The 17,614-nt window shown below is 32.8% G+C and overlaps 1 protein-coding gene across 1 annotated transcript; it reads left to right on the top strand.

The window, feature by feature from the left end:
- Positions 1–2,801: 2,801 nt before the first annotated feature.
- On the top strand, positions 2,802–8,985 carry LOC115880727. The gene is made up of 3 exons (XM_030898006.1): positions 2,802–6,262; positions 6,456–8,318; positions 8,404–8,985. The coding sequence occupies exons 1-3, from the start codon at positions 3,415–3,417 to the stop codon at positions 8,514–8,516; spliced, it is 4,824 nt and encodes a 1,607-aa protein (XP_030753866.1). The 5' UTR covers positions 2,802–3,414; the 3' UTR covers positions 8,517–8,985.
- The last annotated feature ends 8,629 nt before the right edge of the window (positions 8,986–17,614 follow it).

Below are 17,614 nucleotides of genomic sequence, written 5' to 3'. Positions count from 1 at the left end.
CGATAAATCAGGATTATCTGAATTAATGATTATTTAAATAATGATCAAAATAATGATTTAAAAATAACTTGACGGATCACCAACATTTTGTCAAAATGTCAGCATGATGTCAATCAAATGTCAATTAGACAAAAACTAGACCACAGACAATTGTCAACATAGGGACTGTCATGTCATCTTCATATATAAATTAGAAACCTGTAGTTTAATGTCTTTTGCGCCGTCTGGCGATGCGGAAGAAACTAAATTTGGAGTTCTATAAAATTACCATTGAGTGTCTAGGGCATGGTGGGCGACTAATAAACGAAAATTAAAACAGCATTTGCTTATTTTTCGGTTGTAGATTAAACGTTGTACATGACACGTGCGTTTAAACATGATTACAACACTCGTGTGATTAGAACGACTCGGTCTACGACCTCGTCGTTCTAATCGTTCACACTCGTTGTAATCATGTTCATAAACACACTTGTACTGTAAATAACTATTAAAAAATATCAAGAGACAACTTTTAATCGGCATTAAATTGCTTACACAAAGAAAAATATTTCTGTGATATCCCATGCACGTCTCTGGTGAATCTGTAGAATATGTCACACTTATAGTAACTTTTGTCCTCAAAATTTCATTCAAATCGCTAAAAGTACTTTGAGGAAAATTATAATCAATCGAAAAAAAAATGGCGCCGGGAGGCACGTATAGCCGCCCATACTAAAATATGTTAATATCTCGAAAACTGCGACTTTGACTGATTTTGATGTTATTACAAATTTTGTTGCAAATATTATTTCTAATCTTAATTTGAAAACCGCGTTTCGCTAGCTACTGTAATTTTGGAGTTACGATTTTTTAAAATTTTTAACCCCCTCCCATACCTCCTTACTACCCCCCACCCCCACCAAAAACTAATGGCCAGATTCTCGGGTGCCACAGTATTTTTGTGCCAAATTTGGTTAAAATCGGTTCAGCGGTTTTTGAGTTATCGTGTTACAGACGGACAGACAGACAGACACCATGAAAATATTTTGTATTTAGGTCATTTATGACCCAAGTAACTCATTTTTAGTGAAATTAAAAAAAAAATTTTGCCGATCCTAATAGCCTACCATACCTATTGGTATGGTCGGCTAATAAATGAAAATAACTCCCTGTAGCTCCGAAACAAAGCAGAATCGGACCTATATGCTGAAATAAAAAATAATTTTATTTTTGAGATACGCGAGGAATCTCCCCACGAGAGATGGCACATGTTTTTTGAAACACCCTGTATACCGATCCGTAATGCTCGTCCATGGCTCGTCTGATTCTCATAAAATTGATTGCGTTTCTCGCTTTTGAATTTTTTGATTGAATCTCGTAATAATCTTAAATGGATCTGAGCTGGACTATTTTTGAAGGGAAGCGTCAATGTCAAAGCTCTAAGGAATAGATTGATACAGAGGAAACAAGCAATCGTTTAAATATGTCTGATATCGGAGATATGTTTTTAAACTGCTATCTCGCAAAAAATATGAAAGATATTTTAAAACGATTATAAGTAACAGGTGTACTGGATTATTTTACACAATTCAATACATATTTTAATGGTCTGAATGATTTTATAGAGCAACTGAAATATGTGAAAGATAAAATTGGAAACATTTTTATTATATTTGTCGCTGAAAACCCTATCCGACGTACAATGTTATTTGCTTACTTGGAGAGAACTAAATTCACAGTATATCTCAAACTCAATTAGCATAAACATGTTAAATAAGCAAAAAGTATAACGTCAAAAGGGTGACAGTTACGCATTGCCTTTTTCAAGATTTTAATGTGCAGTTCTAATGGACGTCAGTAATTATTATTTATTTTTTTCTTTGTTAACTGACGTAGAAAAAAAAATACAAACCAAAAAAGCTTCTAAATTTACTGCCATTTAGAATATGTTGAAAAATAGGTAAAATTCAATAATTAGATAAAGATTGTAGTAAAATTTTACAAGTGGAGGAGTTATTTGAACATCCACCCGAAAAGTCGATAATATTGACATTTTTTTAATTTTTTTTTATCCTATACTAACCTATGATACTAACATTACTAACCAAGCAAGGAAATACTGCCAACACAGGAAGTTAAATACCTGGGAATAACCCTGGACAGTAAACTCCTGTGGAACAGGCATATTAAGAACACTACCAGCAAAGCCATAAAGGCTCTCATGATATGCAGAAGACTGGCCGGAAATAGATGGGGCTGCTCCCCTAACATTTTGCGCTGGATGTATACCATGATAGTAAGACCCATGATTACTTATGGAGCAGTTGCCTGGTACACAAAACTAGAGCAACGGACGGCAAGGCTAAACCTATGCAAAGTCCAGAGACTAGCATGTGTTTGCATCACAGGAGCCATGAGAACCTGTCCAACAACAGCAATGGAGGTCATTCTAGATCTAACACCACTGCACATTCTCATTGGTAGATATGCGACAATGATTAGAATGGTCACTAACGGAATTAGTACTGGGAGAATTGTCAGATCAGGGGCTTGGAACACCCTCAAAAAGGAAATACCACTCCTGCAACTCCCAGTGGACGATATGCCAAGAACGTACAACTTTGACAAACATGTCAATGTAGTATTGAGCAATAAGAAGGATTGGAATAGCGAAACGCTTGCCCAGCAGTTAAAAGACCATACCATAACTGGGTATACTGATGCTTCCAAAATCAATACGGGAACAGGGATCGGAGTGTTTGGGCCGAGAGCTAATTACTCCGAACCAATGGGCACTTACCCTAGTAGTCCAAGATCCCAGAGCTCCCAGACGTCACTTATTTTCTGATGGACAAAATATATACGAGTGAGTAGTGGTGGGGTGTGCTATGATCATATGACTAGTTGCTACCTTGGCCAGACGGCCCTTTTTCAGGTAGCAATTAATCAAGGTACATAGAAATACTGCTCACTTCACTTAAATTCTGATAGCTGATTTTAACATATATTTCACACAATATCGTTAAAAATCAGGATTCATTACTCCCAGACACATGCGGTCGGCGGTTTTACCTTACAGACGCTTCAAAGCTATTAAAAAAATTAATTAAGGTCACTTATTTTCTGATGCTTGATTTTTATATATGTTATTCAAACAACTATTTTAAAACGTTTTGCAAACGGACAGACCGATCCAAGGGGCCAAACATTCACCAGACCCAATTTTCATGTCGCTGAGAGTAGGGGCACGGGCATTATCCGTGCGCATAAGTGCGAGTGAGACAGACATGAGTGTCATTGCTTCTCTCCTTCTATTCGGTTTACTCTTACCCACTAGTTAATGTATCGCGTCTGTTGAGTGCGTCAGCTGTGTTGTGATTTAAGTAGCAATTCGTATAAAAAAATACAAATATTTGCAGTGTTTGAAAAAATATAATGGCTAATTTGTTAAATTGTGTATTTTGCAATAATTGTGATGAAAATTTAATATTATTTACGGAAGAGACATTAAAAAAGTGTCGAGTGATTTTACAGCATAGAAAGGAACATAACCTAAAATTTAAAGACGTTGTTTTGCCGGGTGAACTATTTGAAAGTGGTTATCACAGAAACTGTTACAAATCGTTTACAGGGTTAAATAAAAAGTACTATTTACCAAAAAATACGGCAACCGAGAAAGCTAATTCAACAGAAAAGTTATTAAGCATTGCAGAAAATTTATCCACTGATATCTCAACGACAGTTGAATTAGATACACAATGTATTCAGCCAGAAGCATCTACGTCTCAACATTTTAATCCAGCAGCAGCTGTTATACCTGACACTACTACAATACCTAGCCCATCTGTCTTACCTGAGTTGGTCGAACCGGATTTTCCAAGATTAGAAGAATATATTGATCATCCTGAAAATATTGATTCACTTTCTGACAGTAATACTGCAGTTGATATCGATGTAAATAATTCTCCAAATAATCTTACTTGTATATATTGTGATCAAAAAACTAAAAAGCACAAGTCTAAACGATTGCCTCTAATTACGTCAGATAAAAATGTATTTCTATCTAAAGCTAAAAATCAATATGAAAATCATACAGAATTCTTGGAAAAAATTGTAAATTATCCACATTCTAAAATACACTATCACAATATCTGTCAATTAAATTTTTCTTATGAAACTTCATCAAACAAAAAAACTACTACAACTCATTGGCATAGTCTTCGTGAACAACACCGAGCAGCTTTTCATGAAATATGTTCTTTTATTGAAGAAAATATAATTCAAAAAGGACGGTGTTACTTCCTGAGTTATATTTGTCGATGTTATATCGGATTATTAGATGAAAGTGATGAAAATAATGATGTCGGAATTAGAGGGGATTTTAAAGCACACATTTTGGAATCAAAAATTAAGAAAAAATATGGTAAAGAGATAAAAATTTTTATTATTCAGAATAAAAAATTAGTCGCGCCGAAAAATGTAGTGGCTATTGATGAGCAAACACTCGAAAGTCTAAAAGATGAAGATATTTTACTTAAAGCTGCTCTATTATTGAGAAAATCTGTTTTACAAGCTGAAAAAAAAAAGTTACCTCATAACTTAACAATACAACATTTGCAGGACGGAGAAATATCTGTGCCACAAGATCTACTGGACTTTTATTCTACTTTGATAGCCGGTAATAATCGAAGACGTAAAAATAATCAAAAGTGTATCCGTCAAGTCAAGTCATATTGTGAAGATGTCGTCTATAGCATTTACAATGGAAAAATAAAAACATCAAAGCATATTATGCTCGGAATGGCTTTAAAAAGTCTAACAAGTAGCCGCAAAATTATTGATATAATACATAGATATGGGCATTGTATCAGTTATCCTGGAGTGGAAGAGCTCGAAACAGAAGCAACATATACATCAGTTGAAAAATCAAGTGTATGTCCTGAAACAATTAAAAAATCACCAGATCTCTGCACCGGTCTTGCTTTCGATAATTTTGATCGTTTCGTGGAGACAAAGACTGGTAAAGATACATTGCACGATACAGTTGGTATTATTTACCAGAATATTGATATGAACACCCCAGATGAACCGCAATTAATAAATATCACCGATGCTCATACCGAAGTATCTATCAACTCGCAAAAAAGGAGACGGAGAACTTTTGATGCTATTTCTATGGAAATTAGTGAAGAACCATTGGTTAAAAAAATGAAGATAACAGATCTAGAAGCGTCAGCTTGTGAAGATACAGAACCTATAAATTTACCACTGTACAAAACGATCGATACGCTGTGGATGTTTAGCCATGCTCTCCAGTTACCGAATGTTCCAATGTGGGTTGGATTTAATTCTTTTCTAGTTGACAATAATAGCCCACAACAAATAGTTTCATATCTAACTCCAATAAATCAATCGCCTACTAACAAATCAGTAGTTTTGGAGACTATGAAACAGAGTCAACAAATTTGTGAAGAAGTGAAGCAGTCATCCATCCAAGTTACTTATGATCTTGCGATTGCAAAAATAGCCTTACAAATTCAAGCTAGCCACAAACCAGATCTTGATAATTTATTCATACATTTGGGGCCATTCCATATAATGATGGCTTACTTCAAAACTATAGGAAAATTTATTATGCATTGTGGCTTAACAAACGTCATGGTACAGAGTAATTTATTAGCATCCGGCTCTGTAAATGGATTTCTGGAGGGAAAACATTTCAATAGGTGTAAAAGGCTTCACCCTTTGATGGCTGTAGGTTTGGAAATTTTACATTTTAAATCGTTTTTGGAGAGTAATAATATTACTATCAGTGATCAAATTATCCAAGAAATCACACGACTAAGAACGTCTTCAATATCTTCACTTACAATTGAGGATGACGAGCTTAATGCATTATTACAGAATTATGATATTTATAAGCAAAAAACCCTCAATGGCGAGTTTGGTAAAACTCCACAGTTTTATTTAATCTATATAAATCTTGTTCATCATTATTTAACCTTGTCAAGAAGCATACGTTGTGGAGATTTTGAATTATTTAAGTTTGTACTGCCAAAAATTACTAACTTATTTTTCATATGCAATCAACAGAATTATGCTCGTTGGACAGTTAAATACAGTAATAATTTGTTAAAAGTTGCCGAAACTCATCCTGACTTGTATGAACAGTTCAAAAATGGTTTTTTTTGCATTCAAAGAACTAGTAAGCCTTTTTCTAAGCAACCGATTGACTTAGTCCTGGAACAAACCATTAATGCAGATGCAGCCAGGAGACTCACAGGTAATGAACATTAATGATTAATAAAAATTAAAAGGAAAATTGAAAAAATATATATATAAAGATTAATGAATATACATGTCAAAAAAGTTAATAAAATTAAAAAAAAATAAACAAAAATGTCAGAATATATGAAAATAAATGAATATGTCAAAAAAAATTGAATATACAAAAACCGTAAATTTATATTTTTCAGGAATAATCCAATTCACCAATTCCATATCAGCACGCCAACGATGGGCTCGCAGTCATGATATACGATCAACAATAATTAGTTCTGTTTATAAAGATCTAGACTTACAACAAATACAAGATGTTACAGCCGAGGTGTCTAATCATAATATGAAGAATGATACCAAACAATTACAAAAATTTATCGACGAATTCGATCGATTCATCAATCCGTTTAGTCCTGAAGTACCACAAGATCTTTTGCTTAATATTTCATCTGGAAAAGCAGCCTCAGAGGTCGTAGAAAAATTTCTTCTCAATGTTGAGAAGAATGGAGACATAAGACGTCAAACATTCATCGCAGAATGTAAAAACGATGAATATAGGTTCGAAAAGAGCATAAAAAAAGTGCCACTGGAAAACTTTTCTTTAGATTATGCTAAGAAAACAACAACAACTAAGGTAGGTGGTAAAGTGCTAGAAGTACGTACTCAAAGAGATCTGTTTGGGCGGATGCTTGGAATATCGATTGATCACAAAGTCGATATAGCCAAAATTTTATCATACCCCATAACGCCAGTGCCATTATCCATGTGTCATTTCGACGGTGGCATCTGTAAAACCCAAAAGTCGGTTCTGATGAAATCATTGGAAAAAGGCGTACAACACAACCTACCTTCTCACATTGATATTTTGATAATTGATGGTTTCTTTCTGCTCTATACTATGAATAATGTGCCTAAAACTTTTGGAAATATCGCAAAAAAATTACTACAAATGGTGACACAGTTGAAAGCCACGAGATATGATGTCATATTTGATCAGTATTTTTCCCCTTCCATTAAAGATTATGAAAGATCTCGCCGATATGAATCATCACTACTGGAATTCAACATTACTGGGCCAGATCAAGTTCGTCCATCAAATTTCACGAAAGAGTTAAAAAATATCCACTTCAAACAGGCTCTCGTTGATTTCTTCATATTGCACTGGACTAGTGAGGAGATGATTCCATTCATTGGTAATAATCAAGTTTACATTAATTTTCGACAATGTCACTCTTTCACCGTGAGTAATAATAAAGTTATGTCTGAAATCAATGAAGATTTATCGTGTCCCCAGCATGAGGAAGCTGATACAAAGATTGTTTATCATGTTTGCAACACTGATGCTCGAGCTAATTTTGTGATACGATGTTCAGATACGGATATTGCAGCGATAATGCTAGGAAATATGCATCATTTAAAAAATGATGATTCACACGTGTGGATATTAACCGGCACTGGTAACAATCAGCGATATGTTGATATTAGCAGTATCTACAAACAGTTAGGACCGTCGTTATGTCGAAGTCTACCAGGATTCCATGCTATTACTGGATGCGATTATAATCCCGCATTTTTCAAAAAGGGAAAACAAAGGCCGTTTAGTATTCTTAAAAAAAATAAAGAATACCAACAAGCATTTCTCACCTTTGGCACGTTGAATTTGATCGATGATGTAGACGAAGAAGAACGTGTATTCAATATAGTACAAAGATTTATATGTGATGTTTATAACGTACCAGGAGTAATGGATGTAAATGCTGCCAGACTTCAGCTGTTTATTAATACATATATGGTATGTGATGTTAATGAAAAATTTATGCAAAAAAATATGAAAAACTTCGATGCTACTAACTTACCACCTTGTAAAAGCGAACTTCGGCAACAGTTTCGACGAGCTAACTATATTGCTAGTGTTTGGAACAATGCTAGTGCAAAAATGATTAATATTTTCAATCCCGAAAATTTTGGCTGGACATTAGAAGATGATAAATATCATTTTCATTGGTTTGATGGAGATCAATTGCCGGATTTTGTCAGTCAGTCCTTGGAGGAAGAATTAGGTAATTTATTTTAGCTTCTCATAATTTTGATGTCTCTTTAGTTTTCCAAATCTTAATTGGTTGGTTTGTTTTTACTTTTTTACAGCGAAAACGCCCGAGGAAAATACTGATGAACAAGATGATGATTTAGATATTCAATATCAAGATAGGATCGATGATGAATTACCTGACTTCAACGACGATGACAATGAAGATTAGAAGCCAGTCGAATATTTACAAATCAATCTTACAAACTTATGTAAAAAAATATTTGTCGATTTTTGATAGTTTTTTAAGGTTCGTTACAAATAAATAATTATTTGAAAAGGTTGCTGTTATTTAATTAAATTATTAATACTTTGTAAACCTTTTGATATTTACTTTAAAAATTTAAAATTAACTTACTTAAAAAAATTTAAATTAATAAAACAGTTTGTAAGGTACAATTGTATAATTATTGCGGTCAGATGAGCACTTTTCTCAAAGTTAATCTTTGATTATTTACGTGATTTTCAAATAGAAGGAGAGAAGCAATGACACTCATGTCTGTCTCACTCGCACTTATGCGCACGGATAATGCCCGTGCCCCTACTCTCAGCGACATGAAAATTGGGTCTGGTGAATGTTTGGCCCCTTGGATCGGTCTGTCCGTTTGCAAAACGTTTTAAAATAGTTGTTTGAATAACATATATAAAAATCAAGCATCAGAAAATAAGTGACCTTAATAATTTTTTTAATAGCTTTGAAGCGTCTGTAAGGTAAAACGGCCGACCGCATGTGTCTGGGAGTAATGAATCCTGATTTTAACGATATTGTGTGAAATATATGTTAAAATCAGCTATCAGAATTTAAGTGAAGTGAGCAGTATTTCTATGTACCTTGATTAATTGCTACCTGAAAAAGGGCCGTCTGGCCAAGGTAGCAACTAGTCATATGATCATAGCACACCCCACCACTACTCACTCGTATATATTTTGTCCATCAGAAAATAAGTGACGTCTGGGAGCTCTGGGATCTTCCTCTATAGTATCCTACAGGCAATCAACTACAAAAATCTACGCTATCGAGAGATGAGTACAACTTATCTTAGATAGGAACTATCGGAAACAAGAAATAGCCATCTTATCTGATAGTCAAGCGGCGTTAAAGGCGATCAACTCAGTATCAATCAATTCGAAATTGGTAAAGAATGCATAGAGAAGCTGAATAAATTAGGCAAAGAAAACAAAGTCCTCCTACACTGGGTGCCTGCTCACCAAGGGATAGAAGGCAATGAAAAAGCAAATAATCTAGCTAGGAAAAGAGCGAACACTCCACTAACTGGACCAGAACCGTTCTGCTTTCCAAGTGGTAACCAACTCAAGGCGGAACTCAAGAACTTGGAAGAACCGCAACCTGGAATGGAAATCTTGCAATGGTCTAAGACACTCGAAGAAGTTTCTGAGGGCTTATGATCAAGAAAAATCACAGATCTTCCTGGGTCTGAGTAAGAACAATCTTCGGATTGTCACGGGGTTTTTAACAGGACACTGTCTCCTCAATGAACACCTCAGTAGATTGAAACTAAGAAGAAACGGCGAATGCAGATTCTGTGGGGAAGATGGGGAAACACCAGTACACCTCATCACTGAGTGCGCCGAGACGACAACCATTCGTGCCATTAATTTTGGTACGACTGATATTGGAGATGGAGAACTACCCTCTATAAAACCGTCCCAGATACTGGCTTTTGTCAAAGCCCTGGGACTGTATGATGAGTTATGATTCAAGAAAGGGGGACACAATGGATCTGTAAGGTCGAAGTGATTAACCCCCCTCCCACTCATTCTAAAATTCTAAAAAAAACCAAGCTTTGTAGAGAGACTGTAATTTCCACAGACTCTCTAACCAGCACTGGTCACTTTATTTCCGTGATCTATATTTTAATGCATACGACAGAGATATATATACGACCAGTTGACAGATAGACAGACAAAATATAACGCAGCATACAATGTTGCCAGTTCGTACGTGAAATAAGACAATAAACGAAGATAATACAGCATGGCCCCGGATTGTCTTTACAAGAGGAAAAACTTTTTTATTATTGACATTTTGGAAAAAATTGAAAGAAACGTGAAAATAAAAAAAAATCCTCCATATTTTCCTAAATACGTCCAAAAATCAAAAGGCGTTTCTACGTTAATGTAATTTCGATTTCATTCTTTGATACATGGTTATTATTAATTTTGATTAATGTCATATTTTTTGCTATTGTTAAACTATCACATTTTCTGAAAACTATTATCACCCTTTTTATTAATATTATAATATACAAAATGATTTACCAGCATTTAAAACAATTTAAATGTATTAAATTAGATGTATTAAATGTATTAAAAGGTTTTTTTGAATTGATTTGTATTGTATGACATTTTTTTATTATTTGTATATTTGTATATTTGTTTTTGTGCTTTTTTGTTTTGTGAATGCTTTGTCGATGAAGCTGTTTTGGCTTTTTTTACAATAAAGCGTTGTTTTTTTTTATTAAAATTGTTTATGTCATTAAAATTATATTTTCTATTAATTAATTCGATTTAAGTCCGGCTCTGTTTTTTAATATATTTTTAAAATGCCGTTTGATACTTTGGCGGTTCGTGTTCCTTCATTCTGGAACAAGTTACGTAAAAAGAACTATATTATAGCATAGTGGGAGACGTTCAAAGGTTACCCCTCTATCATTTCTCATGTGTCTTTTACATTGATCGTCAAAATTATTGATGACACTACAAATCTATCTCTCAAATGTAAAGATACATACCTAAGTATATACAGGGTGAGTTTCCTACGATGTTCTCTATGGGTATCTCAGATACTGGAGATAGAGAGTCGGTTAAATGGGGAAAGAATTGCAGTTTTGTGGGGTCATAAATATTCGCCTTCCAGATTTTTGAAAAAGTTCATGGCTTACTAGATATTTCGAAAAAAAAACAAATTTCGGCTATTTTAAAAATTGTATTATCTAATCTAATTCCATTATAAGCTATTTTAGACAAAAAGTTTTCAGATAAAAGTTGTAGATAATCACATCCTTAATGAGACCGTGTCCTCCGTTTTTTTTTTCTAAAGCCTTTCATTTTTGATATATGACACGTGTTGGCTATAACGGCGACATGTGTTGGCTATAACGGCAAAGAAAAGATATTATAGCTTATATCACTAAAAAGCTTAAAAAATGGCGCTTTTTATGAAGTCATGGCTAACTATGGTTTCCATTTAAAAAAACATATGTTTGTGTCATATATCAAAAATGACAGGCTTTAGAAAGAAACGGAGGACACAGTCTCATTAAGGATGTGATTATCTACAACTTTTATTTGAAAACTTTTTGTCTAAAATAGCTTATAATGTAATTAGAGACAATTTTTAGAATAGCCGAAATTTGTTTTTTTCGAAATATCTAGTAAGCCATGAACTTTTTCAAAAATCTGAAAGGCGAATATTTATGACCCCACAAAACTGCAATTTTTTCCCCATTTAACCGACTCCCTATCTCCAGTAGTTTCCGCGATACCCATAGGGAACATCGTAGGAAACTCCCCCTTTTATTTAGATTAACGAATCATTAATTACAACTCTCTTTTCTCCTACAGTTTCCAACTGATAGCAATATAGAAACGATTTTAGGAAGATTTGACATAAAAAATCCTTTGCAAACAGCATGTTACAGTCAGAATTATGTCGTTGAATAGACTATAGTTTCAACCCTGAATGTTTATTAATGTCTATTATTTTGTTACAGGGCTGCTCTAGGCAGGGTATGTCTAAAATTAGTGGTCGTTATGGGTGTGACGTGGATTGCTGACGTTCTTTCCTGGGCAGTTGGGGGTCCCCAGTCGCTATGGTATATTACTGATGTCTTCAACTGTTTGCAAGGAGTCTTCATCTTCATCGTTGTTGGATGTCAACCACAAGTATGTATCTCATACCTGTATAGTTAATCATATAAAGTTATACTAGTTGCTTAGATGAGTTATTATATACAGGGTGAGTCTTAAATAAGTGCAAATATTTTTAGGGGTAGTATAATATGTCAATCCGAGAAACACGCATATGAGTTTTTTTTCTCTTGAGTTTAATATATCTTGATAATATGGCAACATAAGAAAGAAAACCCAGAAAAGACCCAGTGGTTCTCAAAATTTAAGCAAAAAATATATTTTTTTCTTAATTTTCAAAGTAAAATAACTCGGTTATTTCGGACTTATTATTTGTTTTTGAAATAAACGGTAAAGAGAAAATGTTTCTTTTATCCAGATCTATCAGTCCTGAAAATATCTGCACTTATTTAAGACTCCCCTGTGTAATAATTCCAAAATAAAGTCTTCCAGTAAGAGAATGGACCATTTCGACAGACAACATTTGGATGTTTATTCTGTTGTTATTTGGATAACAGAGATTATAATTTTGAACTAAAATGAAAGTAATTTTAACAAAACTGTCATTGTCATATATTCTCTGATTGGACAGATAGGTATAGATTTAGTACCTTGAGTTCACACGTTAGGCCAACGTTGGAGCTCACTTGTGTTCAAATTATATGTGATGCGTTTAGTATTTGTTTTAACGCCAATATTATACTTTTTGGATACGTCATAAAAATCCTTATTAAATTTAGCTTTATTTGATATTTTTCATGTATATACCTACTTTGATCATTTAAAAATTATACAGGGCGAGTCTTAAATAAGAACATATGTGTAAGGCGTCAAATTCCTAAACCCGTTTTATCCAAGTTTTATCCCCAAAACGTTCTTTCGTGATAACATGCAAAAACTGTTTTAGCAAATGTTTGAAGCGTTATTTTAAATAAAACGTGTTTATTTAGTGGAATCTTTGTTTTGTATCTCGTTTTTCTAGAAATAAAAATTTATATTTAATTTTTAAAGAGAAAAAACACAAAAATAAATCGAATAAGGCGAGTTATGTTGTAGTATGGTACATATTGTGTGCTTTGCTACAGATATTTGCATCTTAGCTTGATTTATTAGATATATGCTATTTTATTAAAATTATGTAAAGATTTGAAATGGATCAGACGTCAGTAGTAATATTATATTTGTGTATAAAGCGTATGAAAAAATGCGGGATTTACAACAATAATGAAAATAAAAAGCGAATATATATAAGACGCATTTTGCTGCAGTAACGTAATTTGTAGTGCATTTCATATAGGAATAGGAGAATTTTGCTGCAGTTTGGGACTATGTTTATGTAGATTTCAGGGTCCACTATTAATATGTGATTAGACTATTTAAAAAAATGGATAAGGCGGGTTTTGCAACTTGACGTCTCATATATTTGTATATTTTTTCAAAAAAATATATATATTTTTTTTATTTTTCAGGTAAAAAAACATTTTTTGATAATATAACAACATAAGTACTAGATTAAATTTAGAGAAAATTTTATTGACTATTTTATAAAGCCCAAATACAGAAAACATCTAGTAGTTCTCAACATTTAAACATTTCATTTTTTTAATTTCAAAGTAAAATAACTCCTTATTTTGGACTTACTTGAAAAACGGTAAAGAATAAAATATTTTGTTTAAAAATAACTATTTATCTTTTAAAGATTTCTTTTACACTGGCGCAATACCCAGGCTTGTTCCAAGAAATATATTATTGGGCGAACGTTGGTCCTATACGTGTGTACACTACAGGTCTTTAAATCGGTCTCATGAGTTAGTTTTTATTACTGCTGTATTTGAAATTAAATTGATACTTTATCTATTTTGATACAAATTTGCATAGTAATACCAATATCTAACAATTTTTATTAAACTATTTATAATTTGTTTAAGTCAATTACTTTTGTACTATTTAAAAATTGCATGACACTAAACCAAATTTTTCCGATTATATTGATTGGGTATTATTTCCTAACTTCTTAATAGCGTAGGTATATACAGAATCCAGCCGATCCTTTGGCACTGCTTGAACTAAATCCTAGCTTTGGAAATCTGAGGTCAGTGTCTTGATTATTTTATTTATTCACTTTCATTTTAATAATCTCATATATTTATTTTGTCAATTAGTTTCAAGTAGCATTGAAAACATTGCCTTGAGATATTTTTTGAGACATTTCTAGAACATATTACATGACTTATTAACAGTTTGCATGGCTTCATATAATACATAATGTAAATTTTCCTAGACACAAGCACAAATTCTGATTAACAAAAATGGGTTTCTGGCAAATGTCAAGAATTTTAAAAGTATAAATATATTCAAAAGGAGGTGATGGTGATGAATAAATTCTAGTTGATTTCGAGCCTAGAGAAAAATGTTTAAGAATTTTTTTCCGTTTTGTTTTTGGGGGTTCTTGATATTTTTTATTTTATTTACTTCATTTTACATTTTATATACATGTATATAATTTTGAAGAATTTATTTTTTAATTTAATTAGAATTATATTTGGAGTTGGAATCTATGGCCTGCCAAAACGATTGAAAAAGCTTAATTAATTTAATATTATGCACTAGGTATTAAAATTTTTCAAATATTTGTGTTAAAAGACATTCTTCACCCAATCATGTTTTGTAACTACAGGATAAGACCTAATCTTAAACGCCCTCTACCTATGCCTGAAATGTTTCACGGAATATTTCTGGAAATATTTCGCGAGGCATTTCCGGAAATACTTACAGAAGTAAACTCAATGTTTTTCTTATGTTGCGGGGAATCTTTTGGCCGCAAACTCCGAAATAGATCGAAATAGGCCGTGATTGGTTGTTTGTTTTTTATTGTCAACAATAAAAAACAAACAACTAATCACGGCGCGTCTCGGTCAATTTCGGGAAATGTTTCGATCAGTTTCCACAAAATTTTTATAACACGGACTTATATTTATCGTACTATTTCGCGAAGAAAATAAGTAAAAATAATGGAGTATGAATAGGTAAATAGTATTAGTTTGTAATGGAGTGTAATGTAATACCACTATATTAAACTGATATGAAAAATAAAAAACAGGGCATTTAGAAAACAGTTACCGATGGTAGATTAGACTGGCTAAGGTTACACAAGAATATTTAGTTTTAATCATTGTCTAATATTATTAATTACAATATGTATAGTAAAAAATATATTTCCAAAACTTAAAATCGTAAAACTGCAGGGCAACAGTGACTAACTGTTCTGGCGGTCCGTCTATTATAGATTATAATCCACGGTGTTAACTATTTAAAAAATTCTCTAATTATTTCTTATTTTTGAATGGATTTATATCAAATTATATGTTATTATTATATACAAAAAGTATCTTTTACAATTTTCTCTTAAAAAAATAAGAGAAATGCTTTTCAAGTAAGACTGCTTTTTAAAAATGTCCGTGGACCATACTTTTATTGACATCGGGCCAATTCAATTAAATAATTTTCCCAATCAGCTCGATATACAGGGTGAATCTTAAATAAGTGCAAATATTTTTAGGGGTGGTATATTTCGACCCCAGAACCAAGATTATGAGTTTTTTCGCGAAAATTTTTTTTTTGAGAATTTGGAATTCTTTGAAAAATTCTTTTAACATTTTTTTAGTTTTTAGTTAAAAAAACATAATTTCTTGATAATATGGCAACATAGGGAGTAGATTAAATTTACAAGAAAGAAAATCCAGAAAATATCCAGTGGTTCTGGAAAATTTTAGCAAAAAATCATTTTTTTGGAAATTTTCAAAGTAAAATAACTCGGTTATTTTGGACTTATTTGAAGAACTGTAAAGAGAAAATATGTTTCTTTTACCGACATCTACCAGCCCTAAAAATATTTGCACTTATTTAAGACTCATCCTGTATTGATGATGTTGGAAGTATTACTCATCAAGCAATACTACTGTTATATTAATCAATTAAGGCCACGTAAACAAACCATATATACAGTTTTATATACTAATTCATAATAATAAAATTAAATAATAAAAATACTGTAATAATTATATTCCTGGAGTTTAAGTGAAAAGTTTTGTTCTCAAATATCTACTCTACATATTATCAACGCGTGTTCAAATATTAATCTTGTGGAATATACATCAACATAAAACGATATGTAATTCACAAAATATTTTAGAAACGTCTAGGTAAGTAAAATTTCACTGAGATTTATGAAAAAAAAGTCATTTGTCTCGGGTCCACACACCACCACGTTTTGGAAACAGATCGAAACGAGACGAAATTGAACAAGACAACAGAAAATGCCAAAAAAGAATCCCACCACGCGCTTCTCCGCAATTTCACGAGTAAATTTTAGGCGCTTTTAAGAATCGGAAGTAGGTCGAGATAAACCGAAACAGGTCAAGCCAATTGGAGATAAACCGAAACGCGCCAAAGTTAGGCGACGAAATGCGAACTTGACATGTTTCGGTTTATTTTCCGAATAGTGTAGAGCGTGCTTTAGACTTTTATACTGTGACAATGAAATTATAAAATCTGCTGTATCCTGATGAGCAAATTAATTAAAGTCCAAGTATTACAATTTAAACACCAAAACCGCAGAACATGTGCACACACTTAACTTACTATAAAATGGTCTCTACACTACACACGAAGTAAGCCGAAGTAGGTCAAGGTCGAATAGTGAAGAGGATTATTTCGTGTTTCCCCGTATAACTTTGTCTCGTCTTGGCTTATTTCGGTTTACTTCGCGAGTAGCGTAGAGACCGTTTAAAGTTAATATATTTGAGTTTTTTTTATAACATTATTAATATCAAATATCTTTACTTATAGGTTCTATCAGCTGTCAAACGATCTTGGTGCCACCTAAGGAATGGAGACGGTGGCGGGGTAGGCACATTAAACCACCACTCTTCCAGTTCACAAGGACTTCCGTCTGTCGCTGGAGATACATTAACACATAATAGTAGCATTACTAACACCACTAAATCTATACCTCTGGAAACGAATTGTTAGATTTTTAGTGATATTAGTGATGACGACAGTAATTGAAATTTTTATGATCAAAGTTATAAACAATAAAGGCGAGTTGACACGGTCCAAATGTACTTGGACCAAGTTTAAAAAAATTATTTTATTATAGGAGTCTACCTAACAGAGACAATTTAAATGTAAAAAGAGAAGTTTTAATTTCAACCAGTGGCGTAGATGTGATACGAATCGGGTAATTTTTAAAAAAAAAAATAGTACGCCACTGATGAAAATAAAAATGTCAAAGTTTTTTTATTTACTCGGTTTATTTTCAAGAAAAAATATCTCTTGCAACTTTCTCCTATCTAACACCATTTTGTCACAATTTAAAAATAAATAATTTTTTTAATGAAA

This window comes from Sitophilus oryzae, unplaced genomic scaffold (assembly GCF_002938485.1).
Source record: "Sitophilus oryzae breed Bouriz unplaced genomic scaffold, Soryzae_2.0 scaffold_1652_pilon_pilon, whole genome shotgun sequence".
Taxonomy (NCBI): domain Eukaryota; kingdom Metazoa; phylum Arthropoda; class Insecta; order Coleoptera; family Curculionidae; genus Sitophilus; species Sitophilus oryzae.
The sequence above is the reverse complement of the archived record's forward strand: the minus strand, read 5'-3'. Positions and strand labels throughout refer to the sequence as shown.